A 16,568-nucleotide genomic window follows, 5' to 3' on the forward strand; every position below is an offset into this window, starting at 1 on the left:
AGAACAACGATAAACATACAACACTTTTACTTGTACAACTTCCAGAGTTGTCATCTCTGTTATTTGGCTTTGACTGTGAATTTAAAACGTGGACATATCTGCGTCTACTGCAATAAAGTGGGTTGTGAGAGTTAACGCTGACCTGTGTAGCCAGCGAGCGCAGCCGCCGGGATGACCGGCTTGTCCTTGCTGAGGTCCGAGCGCTCGCGCACGTAGTCTTTGAAGGTTCCCTTTGGTTTGTGTCCGTGCAGTGCCGTGGGGTAGTCCTCCGAGTCGAAGCTGTCGTACGAGGGAACTCTCTGTAAGCTGTTGAACGACGACTGACTGCTCCAGGACTGCGTCAGCCTATCACAGCTCTCGAAACTGTCGATGCTCTCGAACGAATCTTGACCTCCCAGCTTACCTGAGACGGAGATTTCAGTGTCATTAAACATTTTCCAATCCACATATTCAAACAGAACCAATGCATGTTGTGTGGGTATGGGCATGCTTCAAAATATCTTCACAGAACATTGACTTATGACAAACTTTTCTTTTATATATATAACATGGGCTTCACTTATTGATTTTCTGTTGATTAAACCAATCTCCTTCAATCTTAAAGGTAGTTCACTTAAAAAAAAAAAAAAATACTTTTTTTTTTCCAGGATTCTAGGATTTTCTCCATATAATGGACTTCAATGGGGACCAAATGGTTGAAGGTCCAAAAGACAGTTTCAGTGCAAACTGCAAATTGTTCAAAGGGCTTTAAGTGATTCAAGACAATGAATAAGGGTCTTATCAAGCGAAACGATCGCTCATTTAAAAAAAAATAATAATAATAACAAGGTTTGTTTTATAAGCTCAACTGGCCTTGCTCTGTTCTGTAATGCACGTTCGTGACTCTCCCATTCAAACTCGTTCATCAAAATGAACGAATCTTTTCCTGAGTCAACTCGTTCATTTCGTTTATTGAATGAACTAAATGGCACGAAAAAAGATTCGTTCATTTTGATGAACGAATTCGAACAGGAGTCACGAACGCTCATCACAGAACAGAGCAAGGCGAGCATTTGAGCTCATAAAACTTAAACTTTGTTATTTATTTTTTAAATGAGCGATCGTTTCACTTGATAAGACCCTTATTCATCGTCTGGAATCGTTTAAAGAATATTGAACAGGTTGCAGTTTGCACTGAAACTGTCTTTTGGACCTTGAACCGTTTGGTTCCCATTGAAGTCCATTATATCCTGGAATGTTTTAATCAAAAACCTTAATTTCTTTTTGACTGAATAAAGAATGACAGACATCTTGGACGACAAGGGGGTGAGTAAATTATCAGCAACATTTTTTTTTAAAGTGAACGACTCCTTTAAGGCAACCTTTAAGGTATTTTTTACAGTCTGCCCAATGAGACGGCATTCCTGAACTTTAGGATGAAATAAACGAGGACCCTGATCTTATATTTCTAACCAAAGTTTTTAGCGAGTGCACCAGCCACAACCACGTGGAAAAAAAATCTCACCACACTGTGTTTCTCTTATTTGGAAATATTTGGGTTTTCTCTAATTGGAAGAAAATCAAAACAAATTGCCTCTCTATTTCGGGCCAAACTGCAGATAAAAGACCAGTCTGGAGTAAATGTCAATTACAGAATGAAAGATAATACAGAGCTGGGCCTGATCCTCAAATCTTCAATTGAAAAATTGAAGCCACATGCGAGTTTGGTGGCACCACAAATTCTTTCCCACGCAAGAAAAAAACCCCCAAAAAACACAAAGCTGGGATTTACAGCACATAAAGCCCGCGTGTAACTCGTTGTTCAATAACATACAAGCGCTTTTTGACAAATCTCAATGTCCAATCCAAATCTGGATCGTTTGTTCAGCTGCATGACGGTTAGAGCGTGAAGAGCGAGACGAGTGGGAGTGAAACCAAACGTACGTGAGGTGAAGTTACTTGATGAGAAACCGGAACGCTCTTTTCACGCTTTGCACCTCTCGCTCCTTACGAGAACCCAAGGTTCACAAAAACACCTCCTACCCCAGTACCTAAACCTCACAAGGACGCGCTGACACAAAAGACAGCTACCAGCGCTCTGTGGCTTCAAACGCGTCTCACTTTGAAGCAAACATCTTTGTTTTTCTCTCCTTTTCCCCACCGCAGGCAGTCGAGTACATCTCGAGATGGTGTGTGATAGGACCACAAATAAACCCAACGGTCTGCTTCATTCCCTGGCACATAACTGCAGTAATGCGAGATGTTTTCATTGCGAGCGTGATGGGATGCGTTTAAGCCCCGACTCGAGCTTCTAAACGAGAGGGAATCGTGCATCACAACGCATGACCTTCGGGCCAGACTCACCTCTGCTGATGCGACCCACACACATGTTGTCAGGGGACACGACTTCCTGTTTGACTGAAAAGTAGTCTCCCTGCAGTGGATTGAGAGGTGCGTCTCGCAGGATGACGTTGGGATACTCGCTCTCGTATTTGAGCGACAGCAGGTCTTCTGAGCTGATCGGGTGAAGGGTCTGGTAGGACTCGGTTATGAAGCTCGGCTCCGAGTATTCGGAAGGAGGCACGCACTGAGGATGCTCAATGCCATAGTCTGGAGGAGAGGGAAGATTTAAAAAGAAGACCTTTTCCATTTAATGACGGTTCATGTTTGCACCAAAAATGCTAAAAATGTCCAACCTGTTTGATTTGAGATTTTCAGTGAATAACGACTTAAAGGAGTAGTTCACTTTAAAAAAAAAAAAAAAAACTTTTTCTGATAATTTACTCACCCCCATGTCATCCGAGATGTCCACGTCTTTCTTTCTTCAGTCGAAAAGAAATTAAGGTTTTTGATGAAAACATTCCAGGATATAATGGACTTCAATGGGAACCAAAGAGTTCAAGGTCCAAATGAGAGTTTCAGTGCAAACTGCAAACTGTTCAAAGGGCTTTAAACGAGACCAGGCGATGAATAAGGGTCTTATCAAGCGAAACGATCGCTCATTTAAAAAATAAATAACAAAGTTTAAGTTTTATGCGATGCGCGTTCGTGACTCTCCTGTTCGAACTCGTTTAACGAATAATTTTTCTGAGTCATTTCGTTTGTTGATTCATTTAGTTGAAATGACTCGAAAATAGATTTGTTCATTTGGATGAACGAGTTCGAACAGGAGAGTCACGAACGCGCATCACAAAAAACTTAAACTTTGTTATTTTTTTATATTTTTAATGAGTGATCATCTGGAATCGTTTAAAGCCCTTTAAACAGTTTGCACTGAAAGTGTCTTTTGGACCTTGAACCGTTTGGTTCCCATTGAAGTCCATTATATGGAGAAAAATCCTGGAATGTTTTCATCAAAAACCTTAATTTCTTTTCGACTGAAGAAAGAAAGACGTGGACATCTTGGATGACATGGGGGTGAGTAAATAATCAGCAAAAGTTTTTTTTTTTTTTTTTTAAAGTGAACTACTCCTTTAAATTGCATGTAACTGATAGCATATTTGTCATCAAGATTTGTATTTTATTGCATCGATCAATATTAGACATTTAATTAATACTCATTGCGTTTGATGTGCAACACTCACTCAATAATTTGAAATATTGGCTAATATTAGCAAACACCGACACTAAAATGAGTGAATATCAAAATATTATAATGTTGTGATGCCCAAATTCACTTGTAGCATTGAAAACAACTTATTTTAGTTGTTAGTGTTTTATTTGAATAATTAATACCAGCCATTTTGTCCATAAAGAAGAAATTAAATATTAGTTTTAATATTGCCGATCTTCCAAAGTCATTTGAACCCCTTTCATGCTGCTTTTATATAATTTTCTTGCTTGACCATAGTTGTTTTTTGAGTGTACTTAACATAATACATGCTTGAATGGCGTAAGGCTAGGTTAATAATGGCAGAAATGCCATTTATGGATGAACTCTTCCTTTAAGGAAGGTTTAACCTCCTCCACACACAGATCATTAGATCATTTCCCACTATAGTCATGGCAGAAGCGGTGAACGTGTTCTCAGGTGCAGTGATGATGAAATGCCAGATACTCACTGAAAAAGTAGTCTGAGGGGTAGCGGGATTCCTGGAAACTGGAGGTCAGACCATTGACGGGGAAATGCTTCGGGTCTTCTGTGTGAAGAAAACAACACACATCACTGAAACCATGCACACTTCCAAGCCCAAGCTGTTAGATAACAACGGAAACTACTTTGATCTGAATGTCAGTGTGCTGTTTACTTAACAGGTTTTTCTAAATGTGACGCCTATCACATGCATCCAGCATTTGACATCACAGCATAGATCATCTACAATTTATACTTTAGCTGAAGGCGAGTTACTGAACTGCTTAGCTTACTCTTGTAATAGTCACTTTAGAAATAACATTACAACTCAAAATTAAGATTTTGCATTTTGAGTTTTGCAGAGACTCACACATGTGACTGTATGTCTGTCGGATTACATATTAATGTGTCGAGTTGTTTGGGGCAACCATGAACAGCCTACAGTCAAATTATACATGCTGGTAAAACAAATATAAAATATTTGAAACCATTATATAAATAAATAAATAAATAAATATAAAAAAAAAAAAATATATATATATATATATATATATATATATATATATATATAAATAAATAAATAAATAAATAAATAAATATAAAAAAACACACACATATATATATATAAATATATATATATATATAATTATTATGATTATTATTATACACATAATATAACAATAAAAAACAGCATAATTATTAATATGATATTACTGTCTGAATTTAACATTTATTGAATCCAGGGTTATTATCATTAACTAAAACCATAAAAAATGCATTATTTGAAGCAAAATAATAATGAACTAAAATAAAATATTTTTTTATTTCAGCTAGTTGCTCATTTACAGTTGAAGAACTAAAAAATGACAAAAAAAAAAAACCATACTAACACTTAAATATTACAATTAAAACAGAAAATGTGAAAATGAAAAATATTTTTTTTTACAAAAACTGTAATAGACTTCATTGATACGAAGACCCTGTTTACACGAGGACGCTTGCGGGTGAAAACGTAAAAATATTTTATCGATGTGCCTTTCTTTTATACGTCACGGTGACGCCGTTTTTAAACTTAAAAACGCAAAAAAGTGAAACCACCACCACCGCCGCCGCCGCCGCGTTCCCGTGTAAAGGGTAAAAACGCAAAATCTCCTAGACAGTGAAGGTTGTACGCAGGCGCGCGGACTTGGTGTTGTGTGGCAGTGCCTCACATTGCCACCTAGCTGCCTGGAGTGCATACTACATCAGGTTTCACACACTTTTGCGTCACCATACGCATGCGATTTCCCACCAATAATAAAAAGTGATAACGCAACGCCACTTTTGCGTTTTCTCTTCAGATCGTTTCGGTGTAAACATAGCCTAAAATAGCACCGCTGTCTGCAGATGTGGGTGTCTACCTTTCTGCAGCATCTCTAAATGCTCCCAGAGGATATCGCCCACGAAGTCAGGAGCCAGGTCCAGGAACCGATCTTTCCCCAGGGCACAGAGATTGGCCCCGTCCATGCTGAACTTATGGAAGTCCACATTCTTCAGACTGAACTCGTTTACCGTCCAGGTCAACCATTCTCTCACGTGGGCGTTCGTCCACTCGCGGGGGTCTAGAGAGGTGAAAACATGCATATGCAGATTGCGTCATATATTATATACTTATTGTTCATAATCATCAAGAGAAAGCATCGGTTAAGTACGTTTGCTCTACCTCAGAACAACAAACAGTCTAATATTGTGTGTTTATGCTGATGCGTACAATATATTTGGTAGCATTTTACAGTAATGTTTGTTAGATAACATTAATAACAAACGGCACGGATACAGCATTTTAATATAATATAGCATAACACTTCTTGTTAACATTAGGTGATTTAATATGAACTAACAATGAACAGCTGTATTTTTATTAACCAATGTTAACAAAGATTAAAAAACACAGTAACAAATTGCTCATGTTATTTACAATGACTAAGTTAAATGACAAACCGTATTGTAAAGTGTTAACCAATATTTAGTGGCTCATGGGAAATGATCAGCTGACTTTGCTACACATTTGATGCTGTGATGGGAGGAACTGAAACGCCTGTAATTTTAGCTTGCACACTAACTCTATCTCTATCTCTGACTGTCGTTTCTCTTCATTCAGCTATTTCTAGATAGACGCAGACCTGACACAGACTTCAGCCACCCTACACACAGTAAGCAAAGCCATCATGCGGTCTGCCATAGTTTGGGAAGCATAATTCATAACCTCGGCTGCTTCAGTTCAGAGTGCAATGTGTCTATCTTGCAAGATCTCTTTTTAGGCAATCTAAAAAAATTAAAAAAACAGCCCACTGGGCCAGAAACAAGAAAAATACTTTGCTTTTCCATTTTTCCTCTATCTAACATTTCTTTTCTCCTCCTATTAATACGATAAATAACAAGTTGGAAAATGTCCAGTGTCATTAACATAATCAGTGAGTTCTCAAATGTGTCTTAAACATGTCTTTTAAGAGGGAAAGTTCACTTAAAATATTACATTTCTGTCATTATTTACTCACCGTGATGTTTTTCCAAACCCGTATAATCTCCTTTTGTGTTCCATGGAAGAAAGAAAGTTATACACGTTGGGAACAGGGTGAGTAAATAATGACAGTACTTTCATTTTTAAGTGAACTTTCCCTTTAAGAGAGAGAGCAACAGAAATAAGATAAGAAACAATGAATATAAGATTTAGTCTAAACAGTTGGATAGTGTTTTTTTTTTTTTTTATAAGTGCTTTAGAGATTAGGACCTTTAGGGATGGAGAGTCGCTGTTGCTCCCTGGTGAAGCCACTGAATGTGGCCAGAAGAGCCTGTGACATCATTTCTTTACTCCCTGGAGTCAGTAGAGGAACATCCGCACACTCCAGATCTGTTGGACCGAACACAGACAAAATACCTCATCACCCATCACACACACATTCTCAAATCAGATTAACTATACTAGATTTCACAAACAAATAAATACACATAATAAAAAAAATAATACTAGAAAAAAAAGAGAAAATTAAACAAACACAAAATATGAAATGAAACTAAATGAAACCAAAGCATCTCATATGCAAACATCTGCAGCCTGAGCTTCAATTCCACAAAATCCCTATCCAGAATTAATAAATAATAAGTAAATAAGTAATAAGTATTATTTTTTATATATACTGTATATTATTTAAGTTTTATATTTAATAAGTACATAAGCAATAAGTAAATCAGCGCACATAATTAAAAAAATAATAGAAAAAAAAAAGAAAATTAAAACACACAAAATATGAAATGAAACGAAATGAAACAAAATTAATCCGAAATAAAAGCATCTCATATGTAAACATCTGCAGCCTGAGCTTCAATTTCCACAAAATCCCTATTCGGAGTTAATATATATAAATCAGTGCACATAATTAAAAAATAATAATACTACAAAAAAAAAAAAAATGAAAATTAAACAAACACAAAATATGAAACAAAATTAAACAAAACATGAAATTAAATAAAAGGTAAACATCTGGAGCCTGAGCTTCAATTCCACAAAATCCCTATCCGGAGTTAATATAGGTAAATCAGTGCACATAATTAAAAAAAAAAAATAATAATAATACTAGAAAAAAAATTGAAAATTAAACAAACACAAAATATGAAATGAAACGAAATGAGGCAAAAATGAAACCGAAATTAAATGAAATTAATCCGAAATAAAAGCATCTCATATGTATGCATCTCATATATGAAACAAAATGAAACGAAATGAAATTAAATAAAAGGTAAACATCTGGAGCCTGAGCTTCAATTCCACAAAATCCCTATCCGGAGTTAATATATATAAATCAGTGTACATAATTAAAAAAAAAAATAATAATAATACTAGAAAATTTTTTTTAGAAAATTAAACAAACACAAAATATGAAACGAAACAAAACAAAATGAAACGAAATTAAATTAAATAAAAGGTAAACATCTGGAGCCAGAGCTTCAATTCCACAAAAAAATCAGTGCACATAATAGAAAAAAAAAAAGTGAAAATTAAACAAACACAAAATATGAAACTAAACGAAACGAAACAAAATAAAGCATCTCATATGTAAACATCTGCAGCCTGAGCTTCAACTCCACAAAATCCCTATCCAGAGGTATTATAAGTAAATCAGTGTACGGCAAGAGATCATATACAGCCAGTAAACCCGCAGCCTCAGCATCACACAACGGACTGTAGTTGTCCTCCATGTCTGCTGGACATATGCACACCATCATCAACCACCTCCAACCTGACCTGACAGGTCAGATTCTACACCGATGACCACCTTCCCACAATCCCGTCAGCCCAGCAAGCTGTCCCATCTCCATGTCCAGCCATTGACAGAGGGGTCTGTGTTGGCAGGGGTCAACAGTTAGGGGTCAGAGGTCGTGGCAGAGGGTGATGATGTCACAGCAGGCTGCAGGGTGTCGAACAGACACTGCAGTGTTGGAAAGCTCGTGGGCACCCAGCAGGACACAGAGAGGTCTTTGATGAGTTAAACAGTACCCGATGACTTCCACTGATCCAATTAGGACTGCCGGGGTGGCAGTTCCAGAGAAAGAAACCCCCAAAGGGTCTAAAGAATGCCACAGAGCCGAGCAAAGGGCCGTTGTGCGATCAAAGGCGTGCTGGATGCACGGTGAGGGGTGATTATTCTATTACTGGTGGCCGTCAGAAAACGTCAGACTGTGACTCAGGCACAATGAATCCGTCTGGGAGCTAAAATGCACAGGCCAGACTTGTTTTTTTCACAGACACCCAGATGTTCTGGCATCTCCGCGCGGTTTTTAAACTGCCAGCCCTGGGCGCCGTATGGGTTTGCACTCGCTGTTGTCGATCCACATCACGACATAACCCAGCCAAGAATGCACAACAGCTGTCCCTCCTAACCTCAATCCCCGTCCTCCTCGCGATCTGCTACCCTGCTTGACTCGAACAGGGAAGGATTTGCAGTGATGCATTATGCAGAGTGTCTAAATGGAGAAAAACAATGTCGTGCTCTCGTGTGATTGGATTAGAGTCTCCATTTACAGTGTTTAATTGCGCATTAGAGCCATCTGGACGTCAGAGGCTTCATTCACGAGAGAAGAGGCCCTTTTTCACATTAGGCGATACAAGGCCTAAACTGATCTGCCAAAAAAGACCCCCGCCCCGCCGGTAAAGGAAACATGTTTTACTTGGACAATATGAAACAGCAGCTTAACAAATAACAGGATTTTATATTAATGACAAACACAAAGTGAATTGTGAACGAACAAAAAGGGATTTGAAGTGGTTTAGATGACAAAAAGCCAGCTCTTACAAGAGGGATGGGGCATGCTATGAAAATAACATTTTTCTGTTAGTGGATAAATCTTTTATTCATTTGAATTAAAAAAAAAAGTGTTCATGTATCTGCAAGGACACCTGAAACAAAAGGATAGTGAGCTGTTTACAAAGATCCTTTTCATCAACAGATCTCTGGAAGAAATATTCAGCAAACTCACATTATCATTGACCAATCACGCTGAGGCAACAATCAAACATGGTCTGTTCACTTGTATATACTATTGGAAGTCAATATACTAATCATCCCATTCTCAGAGTTCATGCCAATACATAATTCACTGACTAAATATAAAATGGACTTTAACCCCTGTTTCTTCTTTGTTGAAGGCAAATATTTAGTAAAATGTTCTTTTGGATTTGTTTTTAGTTCATTTAGTTTGGTTTATTTATTAGCCATTTCAAGACATTGTTCACTTGAATACTTCAAATGTTTTGGCATTTTCTTGACTACTTTAAATTGTGATATTCTTCAATTCAGCTTTCCACACGATATCACATGGCACTTTATTGGCGGAACCAACACTATTTTTCTACGAAGCAATTGATTACCTGAGCAGGTTAAGTTTAATGGAATGAAATTAGGATTATATCAATTTCCATAGAGAGTAACTAAACATCGTCGAATATGAATCCATGGTGATTCTTTCTACACTCTAAAAAATGCTGGGTCGTTTCAACCCAAATTTGGGTCGAATATGGACAAACCCAAATGTTCAACTGTCAAAAAAATTACAGTTGAAGTTACATTTTTAACCCAAATTTGGGTTTAAACAACCCAACATTGTTTAGAGTTTATGAAGGGCCAATAGATATTGGGCCTGAAAACCTTCTTAACTTACAGTATAAGTACAGGTGTGTATTGGGTGGTGGGGTTGAGTACAAATCCACCGTTCTCGGCTGTGCATTAGTGGAGGACTGTGAAATTGTGATTATGGTCATGAGGCCCTGGTTGTCTCAATGAGTTGGGTGGGGTTGGGTGATTCACTTATCTGTAATGTGAGAGCATCCAAGACAGCATGAATGGAGTCCCCAAAGGGATGACATCACTGTTGGCATGACCACAGGGTCCCGCCCACCAACTCCATTCAGTGTTTTCCATAGTACATTCAATGGTTTAATGACTTGCATGCATATAGACAGGGCCTAACAGATCACACATTGATGATAGTGTTAACGGTTCATTCTAAAATTAGACACACTTCAAAGAATGTGCGTGTCCGGGGTCTGTCTTAAGTGCATGAGAGACAGCGAGTGGGTGTGTAATAAAAGCCAAATAGCTCGTTTGAGTCCTTCAATTGTCTGGACGGTATTAAAGCTTCTGAATGTTTTTTTGTGCGGTGTCTGTATGCCAAATTAGCATTCGTCATCACATGTTTCTTTCTTTCTGTTTCAATTCAGAGACGCCATCAAAATCCAGCCTGAAAACAAGGTTGTTGGATATTTTCAACCCACAAAAAGCCAGGTTCTGGCCTTTGACAAATGTGCGTCTCAGCGGGGTGTCAGGGTGGGCCATAAAACACCTTCAGTTCTTTATCTCTCGCATTATCTTTCACAGAGTGACTGTTAAACCTGGCCCGCATGAAGGAGGGCCATTCACACAGCAGGTCTGTGCTGAACAAGGCACGGTCTAGGGTGGGGGATCCAGTGAGAGAAGTGCTTGTTCTGCCCACTGTTTAGATTTCCATCTGAAAGCATGCAGACCGGGCCGGGCCGAGACAGGAATAGCAGCGGCCCACGATCGAGCTCCCAAAGGCCACGCAGAGCCCGTCCACCCTGTCGAGGTCACGAGTCGGGGGCTTTCCCGCCCTGGAACACTGTGGATATTCTTAGAGATCCAGCCAGTGGGTGTCCCGGGTTCACTAGATGGTCTAACCCACTCACACACACACACACATTAAAACACCTTCAATGAGCATTCAAATCACAATGACTGACAGGAACCACTTTAAAATGGGCATTCTTCAACAAGTTCTTGTTTCAAACAATGAATTGTTATGTCTGGTAGGGTTGAAACAGTCCTACTACTGGTACCTATAGACCTATAACCGTTTGCCCTACCACAACCTAGCTCTTATCAACTTTTCCGTCTGCAATCATGCTTTTGAACTGTCCGCAACTGGCTTGCGATGCATTACAGAGATACGTATAGCAATGCCACTATGCATACTGCAGAGTTAAGCGGAGGCAGTTTGCAGCATGCAAATAGAAAGAGGAGTGAACACCTCAAAAAGACCATGAGAGCACATGGATCGGTGAATCATGCTGTTTAGACGTCTGAACAAACAAATGATGATCTTGACAAACAGTTTACTTTCAGCGACATTCTTCCTAGAAACCTCCAATAGCGTCCTCTAAGTGTACCTGAAATTGCAGCACTTAATGAGGGGGGGGGGGGACATGTTTCCAGCAATGGATATAAATATGTCCAAAAGCATTTCTGATCAAAGTGAATTTATATAAGAGTAGTCAGTCATGCCTGAGCTAAGTTTATGAGCAAGCAGCTTTCAGTACCAGGGAAATTAAGGAAGGAAAGCTCTGCATGCAATTAGCAAGCTAATGGCTAATGTTGTCTGCTATTGTGGATCCAGCCAATCGCCAACAGATGCATTCTCAGTAAATGAATTCCCCAGAGACCGCATTGTTTTTATGTATCGCACCACACATTCCTGCCTTGGTTTACAATCGCTAATGTGGATTGGGATTTTTCTGTGAGCTTGTTCTGTATTTGTGACCTAAAAACCAATGTGCCTTTGAGTTCAGTCCTAAATGGTCCAATTACACAATTAACTGTACGTAGAGTAAAGTACCACAGCTGCAACAATGAAAAGAGTTCACAAGCCCAAAATAGATGAATGGGAGGCTGGAAAAGAAGATGCAATGTTCTGAAATACACTGCAAACTGCAGAACACGACAGTGTGCTAAAGCATCATCAAAGCGACTAAAGTGATTCATCTTTTCAGTAAAATTCTCTATGGTGACAAAAGTCAACATCAAATGTGTCAAAAGCAGAAGTCTCAGCAATTTGAAACTAGTTAAACGCCTTAAACAGGTTCCATTTGCACACTATCAATGTGGTTGTATGAGAAAGGGGCGAGTGGTCGCATCCCACCATGTTCTACTTGTGTAAGTGAACAAAGTCAAAGACTAGCCCTCATTATGACTGCCTCTTGGAACCGGTCCAGACACCTACACAGAACGCCTTTAACCGTCTCATCCCTAAATCACCCGAGCAGAGCCTCTCTGTCAGAAATATGTAGATAGCAGGGAGAAGGTTGAACGAGAAAGCGTCCCAGCTGTGGCGGCTCTTGTGACTGCCAAGGATCATGTGCCTTCTATTCAGCTGTACATCAAGTAGCACTCACAAACTGAGAGAGACTGTAAACCTAGCCACAGCCAAACACCTGGACCTCGGAGAACAGCTTAAGATCCCATGTGTAACCGGACTGGTAGCCAGAAGCGTTCCGTCAATATGCCTCTAAGGTAGGAAATGTGTTCAAAGAGGTGGGACAAAAGTAGGAAAATTGCAAAACCAGCTCTGACTACTGAGCCCTAAAACAGGTGACTTGGTGAAAGAGCATACACCGATGGGAGAGCTGAATCTGGGATACAGGTCTTCCTCTGCCTCCCTAAACTGTGAGACACGTAGCCGGAACCAGTCGGGATGCCGCTCTGATCTCAAAAGCAGACCCAACGCCACACTCTATGTCTCTCCGTTGTACTCGGTAGACATCTGCAAAACAGCCACATCAAAAAAACAAGAGTGGCATGGAAAGACAGGCACCGGTCCGGCTGGCTTACTCACCTCAAGGGCCTCCCACCACCCAGGAGGCGGTCTGGAGCCCACCAGAGAGCGTCAGAGGGACTGGGAAGGGCTAATGTCTTACGGGAGGAGGGGTGGGTGCTGGAGTCAGCTCGGCAGGGGCTGTGACTCAGTAATTAGCCTGTAGCACGCGGCGGGGATGAGAAGACAGCACTAGGCAGACGCCACATCAGGGGCCAGGGAGACGAGGCAAGAGCCCATGTGGCCCACAGACGGTAGAGAGACAAATTCAAGGAGGAAAAAGAGAGAGAGAGACATAGGGGAGAAAATGGGTGCTGTAAAATGTAGGGGAAAAAATACACTGTGGTTGTTATTTCTTCCCTGCTCTGGGACATGCTGTGTCTCTTGCTTTTGTTTTAGTCTTTTGAAGTTCAGAGAAGCAGGGCCAGAGATAACTGTTGGGAAGACTTCAAACTGAAACACAGTGAAGTGGGTCAGGACGGCTTTCGCAAGCATGCTACAGTGAAAACGGCTCTGACGTATCGTTCAGTCAGTCCTGACGCATGTAACGATTCGGAAAGAGTTTGTTTGTGCCGGTACCTTCTGCCAATAACTTGAACGAATAAAGGCTAGGACCTGCCTTTACCCTTTGATGACTACACTTTAAAAGGGAACTATAAAAAATGTGCGTTTACCAGAAAGAATTTCTGACAGGGGAGTCATTAAACCAGTGGACATTCTGTGAAGGGGGAGTCACGAACAGTAGGCAAGACTTTCTGATCTAACGATGTTTCATCTTTGCCTCAAGGCTTGAGTCTGATGAATCAATTCTGAGTTTCAAAAATTAACTTAAATCGTGCATACCCTACACTTCACGTAGGTAAATTCTTTCTGAAGTGACTCGTACACAAACTATAAAAATTGCGTGTGTCATTTGTTTGGCCCGCATCAGACTAACCTTGATTGCCCATGTCTGTATTTGCACAGCTGTCAGGTAGGCAAGGCATGCTTAGGCCTGGCAAACGTGTGAATAGGCTAGTCATATTCAAACACATAATCTCGAAAGGTTGCATATATGCCTAATAATGCATGGATGGTGCTTTTGCGCTAGTGCCCAGTGTGTTGGTACCTAAAGCAAGGGTGTTTGAGCGGGGCCTACCAGGGGTTTGGGATGAGAGAGTGCAGTGTCTTAATCAGATAAAAGTGGGCAATAGGCAGCCCACCCAATCCTCAGACATTCCTGTCACTCACTGAACCTTGAGACGGACATGGGGCATGAGTGAGAAAGAAGGAGAAAGGGAAGGCGAAATATCCTCATCAAGGGTTATTTCTCTAGGACGAAATGAGTGGGAGGTGGCCCCTGGCTGTCTCTCATGTTGTTGCTGACTCATTTCACTGTGCTAAGTAGACTTTGGGCAAAGATGAAAGAAGTGACCCCATTATCAAGCATTTTGACAACGCCCCTTTCTCTCAGAAGATGCTGAAGACTTCTGGAACAGCAAGACTTGCTGGGTTGGACCAGGCTAGCATTAACCATTTTAGTAGCAGATGGGTTTATCTTTGACCATAAGGCCGTTCCACAACACATGATTCATACTTTCACAACTTTTTTTGTTGGTACTTGGAGATCGTTTTGTGCTAACTCCATATGCAGTCTTATTTTAGCAATTCAATTAATGAATGCAAGTGTGTTTATCGAAGCTCTTGTGTAGGTCCTATTGTCTCTTCATGCGCTACATGTCTCCGGGGTAAATCAGATAATCTTGACTGAACTCTAAACAACTTTTGTGTGACTCTTGATTGAATTCAACCATTCATCACTTTTGTATAAACAGAGTCAAAAGGCAAATGGGGGTGGGGGGGAGGCGGCCTTGTTTTTGTGCTAGCCGTTGTCTTCGAGACATAGCATGATTTAAGACTCAATACAAACCGGGATCAGGTGCTTAATGTCAACGGCCTCTCCGTGTGCATGTTAGAAACTATAATCTGTGATGATATCAGTCTGCCAGAGCTTTACACTCATACTGGCACTTGTGCAGAACATGGGACCCACAAGGTGCACAGATCCATTCTTCCAGAAGACTAGCAGTAAACATGTCTTACATGGATTTTACGGTCTTTGCCAGTGAGCTGCGTTCACCCTGGCCTGAACACTCACGGTTGACTGAACTCGGGGGAGCTTGTCTTGAGAAATTGTTTTGCAAGATAGCACGATATTTTGGCAACCCCCGCTGCAAGTATCAGCACTTTTTTTAACAGCACACAAGTGTTTTTCCATGCAAGGAGAAAGCTTGTGCTTGTGTGTTGGTGAGTGTTCGCACATGTTCATGTGCCAGTGCATTTTCAAATGTAAACTCTGCGACTGTGTGCGAAAAGAGAGCCAGGCCCGTGTGCATGCGAGAATATGCAAGTGTGGTAATGATTCATACCACATCTTGCACATCACACTAAAGCTATTATGTTTTAGCTTTCGTTCTGACACGCAAAGGTGAATGCCTTTTTTTCCGTGATGTCTTAACAGCTGGTGGTGTGCGAGTCTGTGTGAGAGTTAGGGAGTCAGAATTATGTGCGTTTAGCCATCAGCTGTGGTTGAAGCCAGTCAGCATTTTATCATAGGGAAACTAGCGGCCACTGAACTCACCCTGCCCTTCCGGGCCAGGGAAGAGGGTCATATTCTTAAAGAGTACAAGTACAGCGGGCCAAGGCATGTGCTAACACTAACATCCCACTTGCATACTCGTCGCTTTATTCCAGTCTTCAGGAGTACAGAGGGGGAGTGTGAGACTGCTGACTACTTAACCAGCATGGCATCTTCTCTCCCTCCCTCCCTTCACCCTGGTCAGGCATGCAGCCCCTCCTGAGGCAGGCTGGGTCAGCAGCGGTGGGGGTTAATGGATGTGGTATGAATGGACAGTAAAGCAGCATCATGGCAAACTTCATTCAGTTGACACTGACCACTCTTTACCCAAGAGGGAATTTCCCTGCCATGACAAGCATGCATGAGATTGCACAAGCACACTTGCATCAAAACAGAAAGCAAGCAAGAAAGAAAGAAGGATGACCATAATATCTGCATAAAAAAAAGAAAAGAAAGCCCAGGGCTCAGCCAATGACCAAATAATGAACTTGCACTAAATACACAACCACATTAGATGATGCAATGTTCGGAAAGCCAGCTCAATATAAATATAATGGCTCTTGAAGTTAAAATTCAAGCCTGCTGGACATGCATTAAATGAAACACGACAATGTTAAGCGGTAAAGTGTGTCATGAGAGGCCATCAACATCAGTCTGGTGTCAGACTCGTCATGTACAGTATTTGCTAAATGAATATGTTGCGCTCATTCTTGAAATGTTGCAATAAAAGAGTACAGTTCTCAACATAATCAATATAGCAGC

At 40.5% G+C, this 16,568-nt stretch overlaps 1 protein-coding gene across 11 annotated transcripts in view; it reads right to left on the reverse strand.

Annotated features, from left to right (window-relative positions):
- ets1 (ETS proto-oncogene 1, transcription factor) overlaps positions 1-16,568 on the reverse strand; it is a 63,243-nt gene that overhangs the window by 17,457 nt on the left and 29,218 nt on the right. For 2 of the 11 annotated variants that reach the window (XM_039647510.2, XM_039647513.2), the window contains 6 exons: positions 6,822-6,941; positions 6,589-6,618; positions 5,452-5,652; positions 4,041-4,118; positions 2,344-2,589; positions 143-403 (listed from right to left, as the gene is read on the reverse strand). In XM_039647510.2, coding sequence (XP_039503444.2) covers positions 143-403; positions 2,344-2,589; positions 4,041-4,118; positions 5,452-5,652; positions 6,589-6,618; positions 6,822-6,941 — 936 coding nt within the window. Of the gene's footprint in view, positions 1-142; positions 404-2,343; positions 2,590-4,040; positions 4,119-5,451; positions 5,653-6,588; positions 6,619-6,821; positions 6,942-8,216; positions 8,330-13,210; positions 13,228-16,568 lie in introns of those variants that run through there. The other 9 variants (XM_039647512.2, XM_039647514.2, XM_089135274.1 and 6 more) reach the window with 8 other exon arrangements.

This window comes from Pimephales promelas, chromosome 10, assembly GCF_988280905.1.
Source record: "Pimephales promelas chromosome 10, fPimPro1.hap1.1, whole genome shotgun sequence".
Lineage (NCBI taxonomy): Eukaryota > Metazoa > Chordata > Actinopteri > Cypriniformes > Leuciscidae > Pimephales > Pimephales promelas.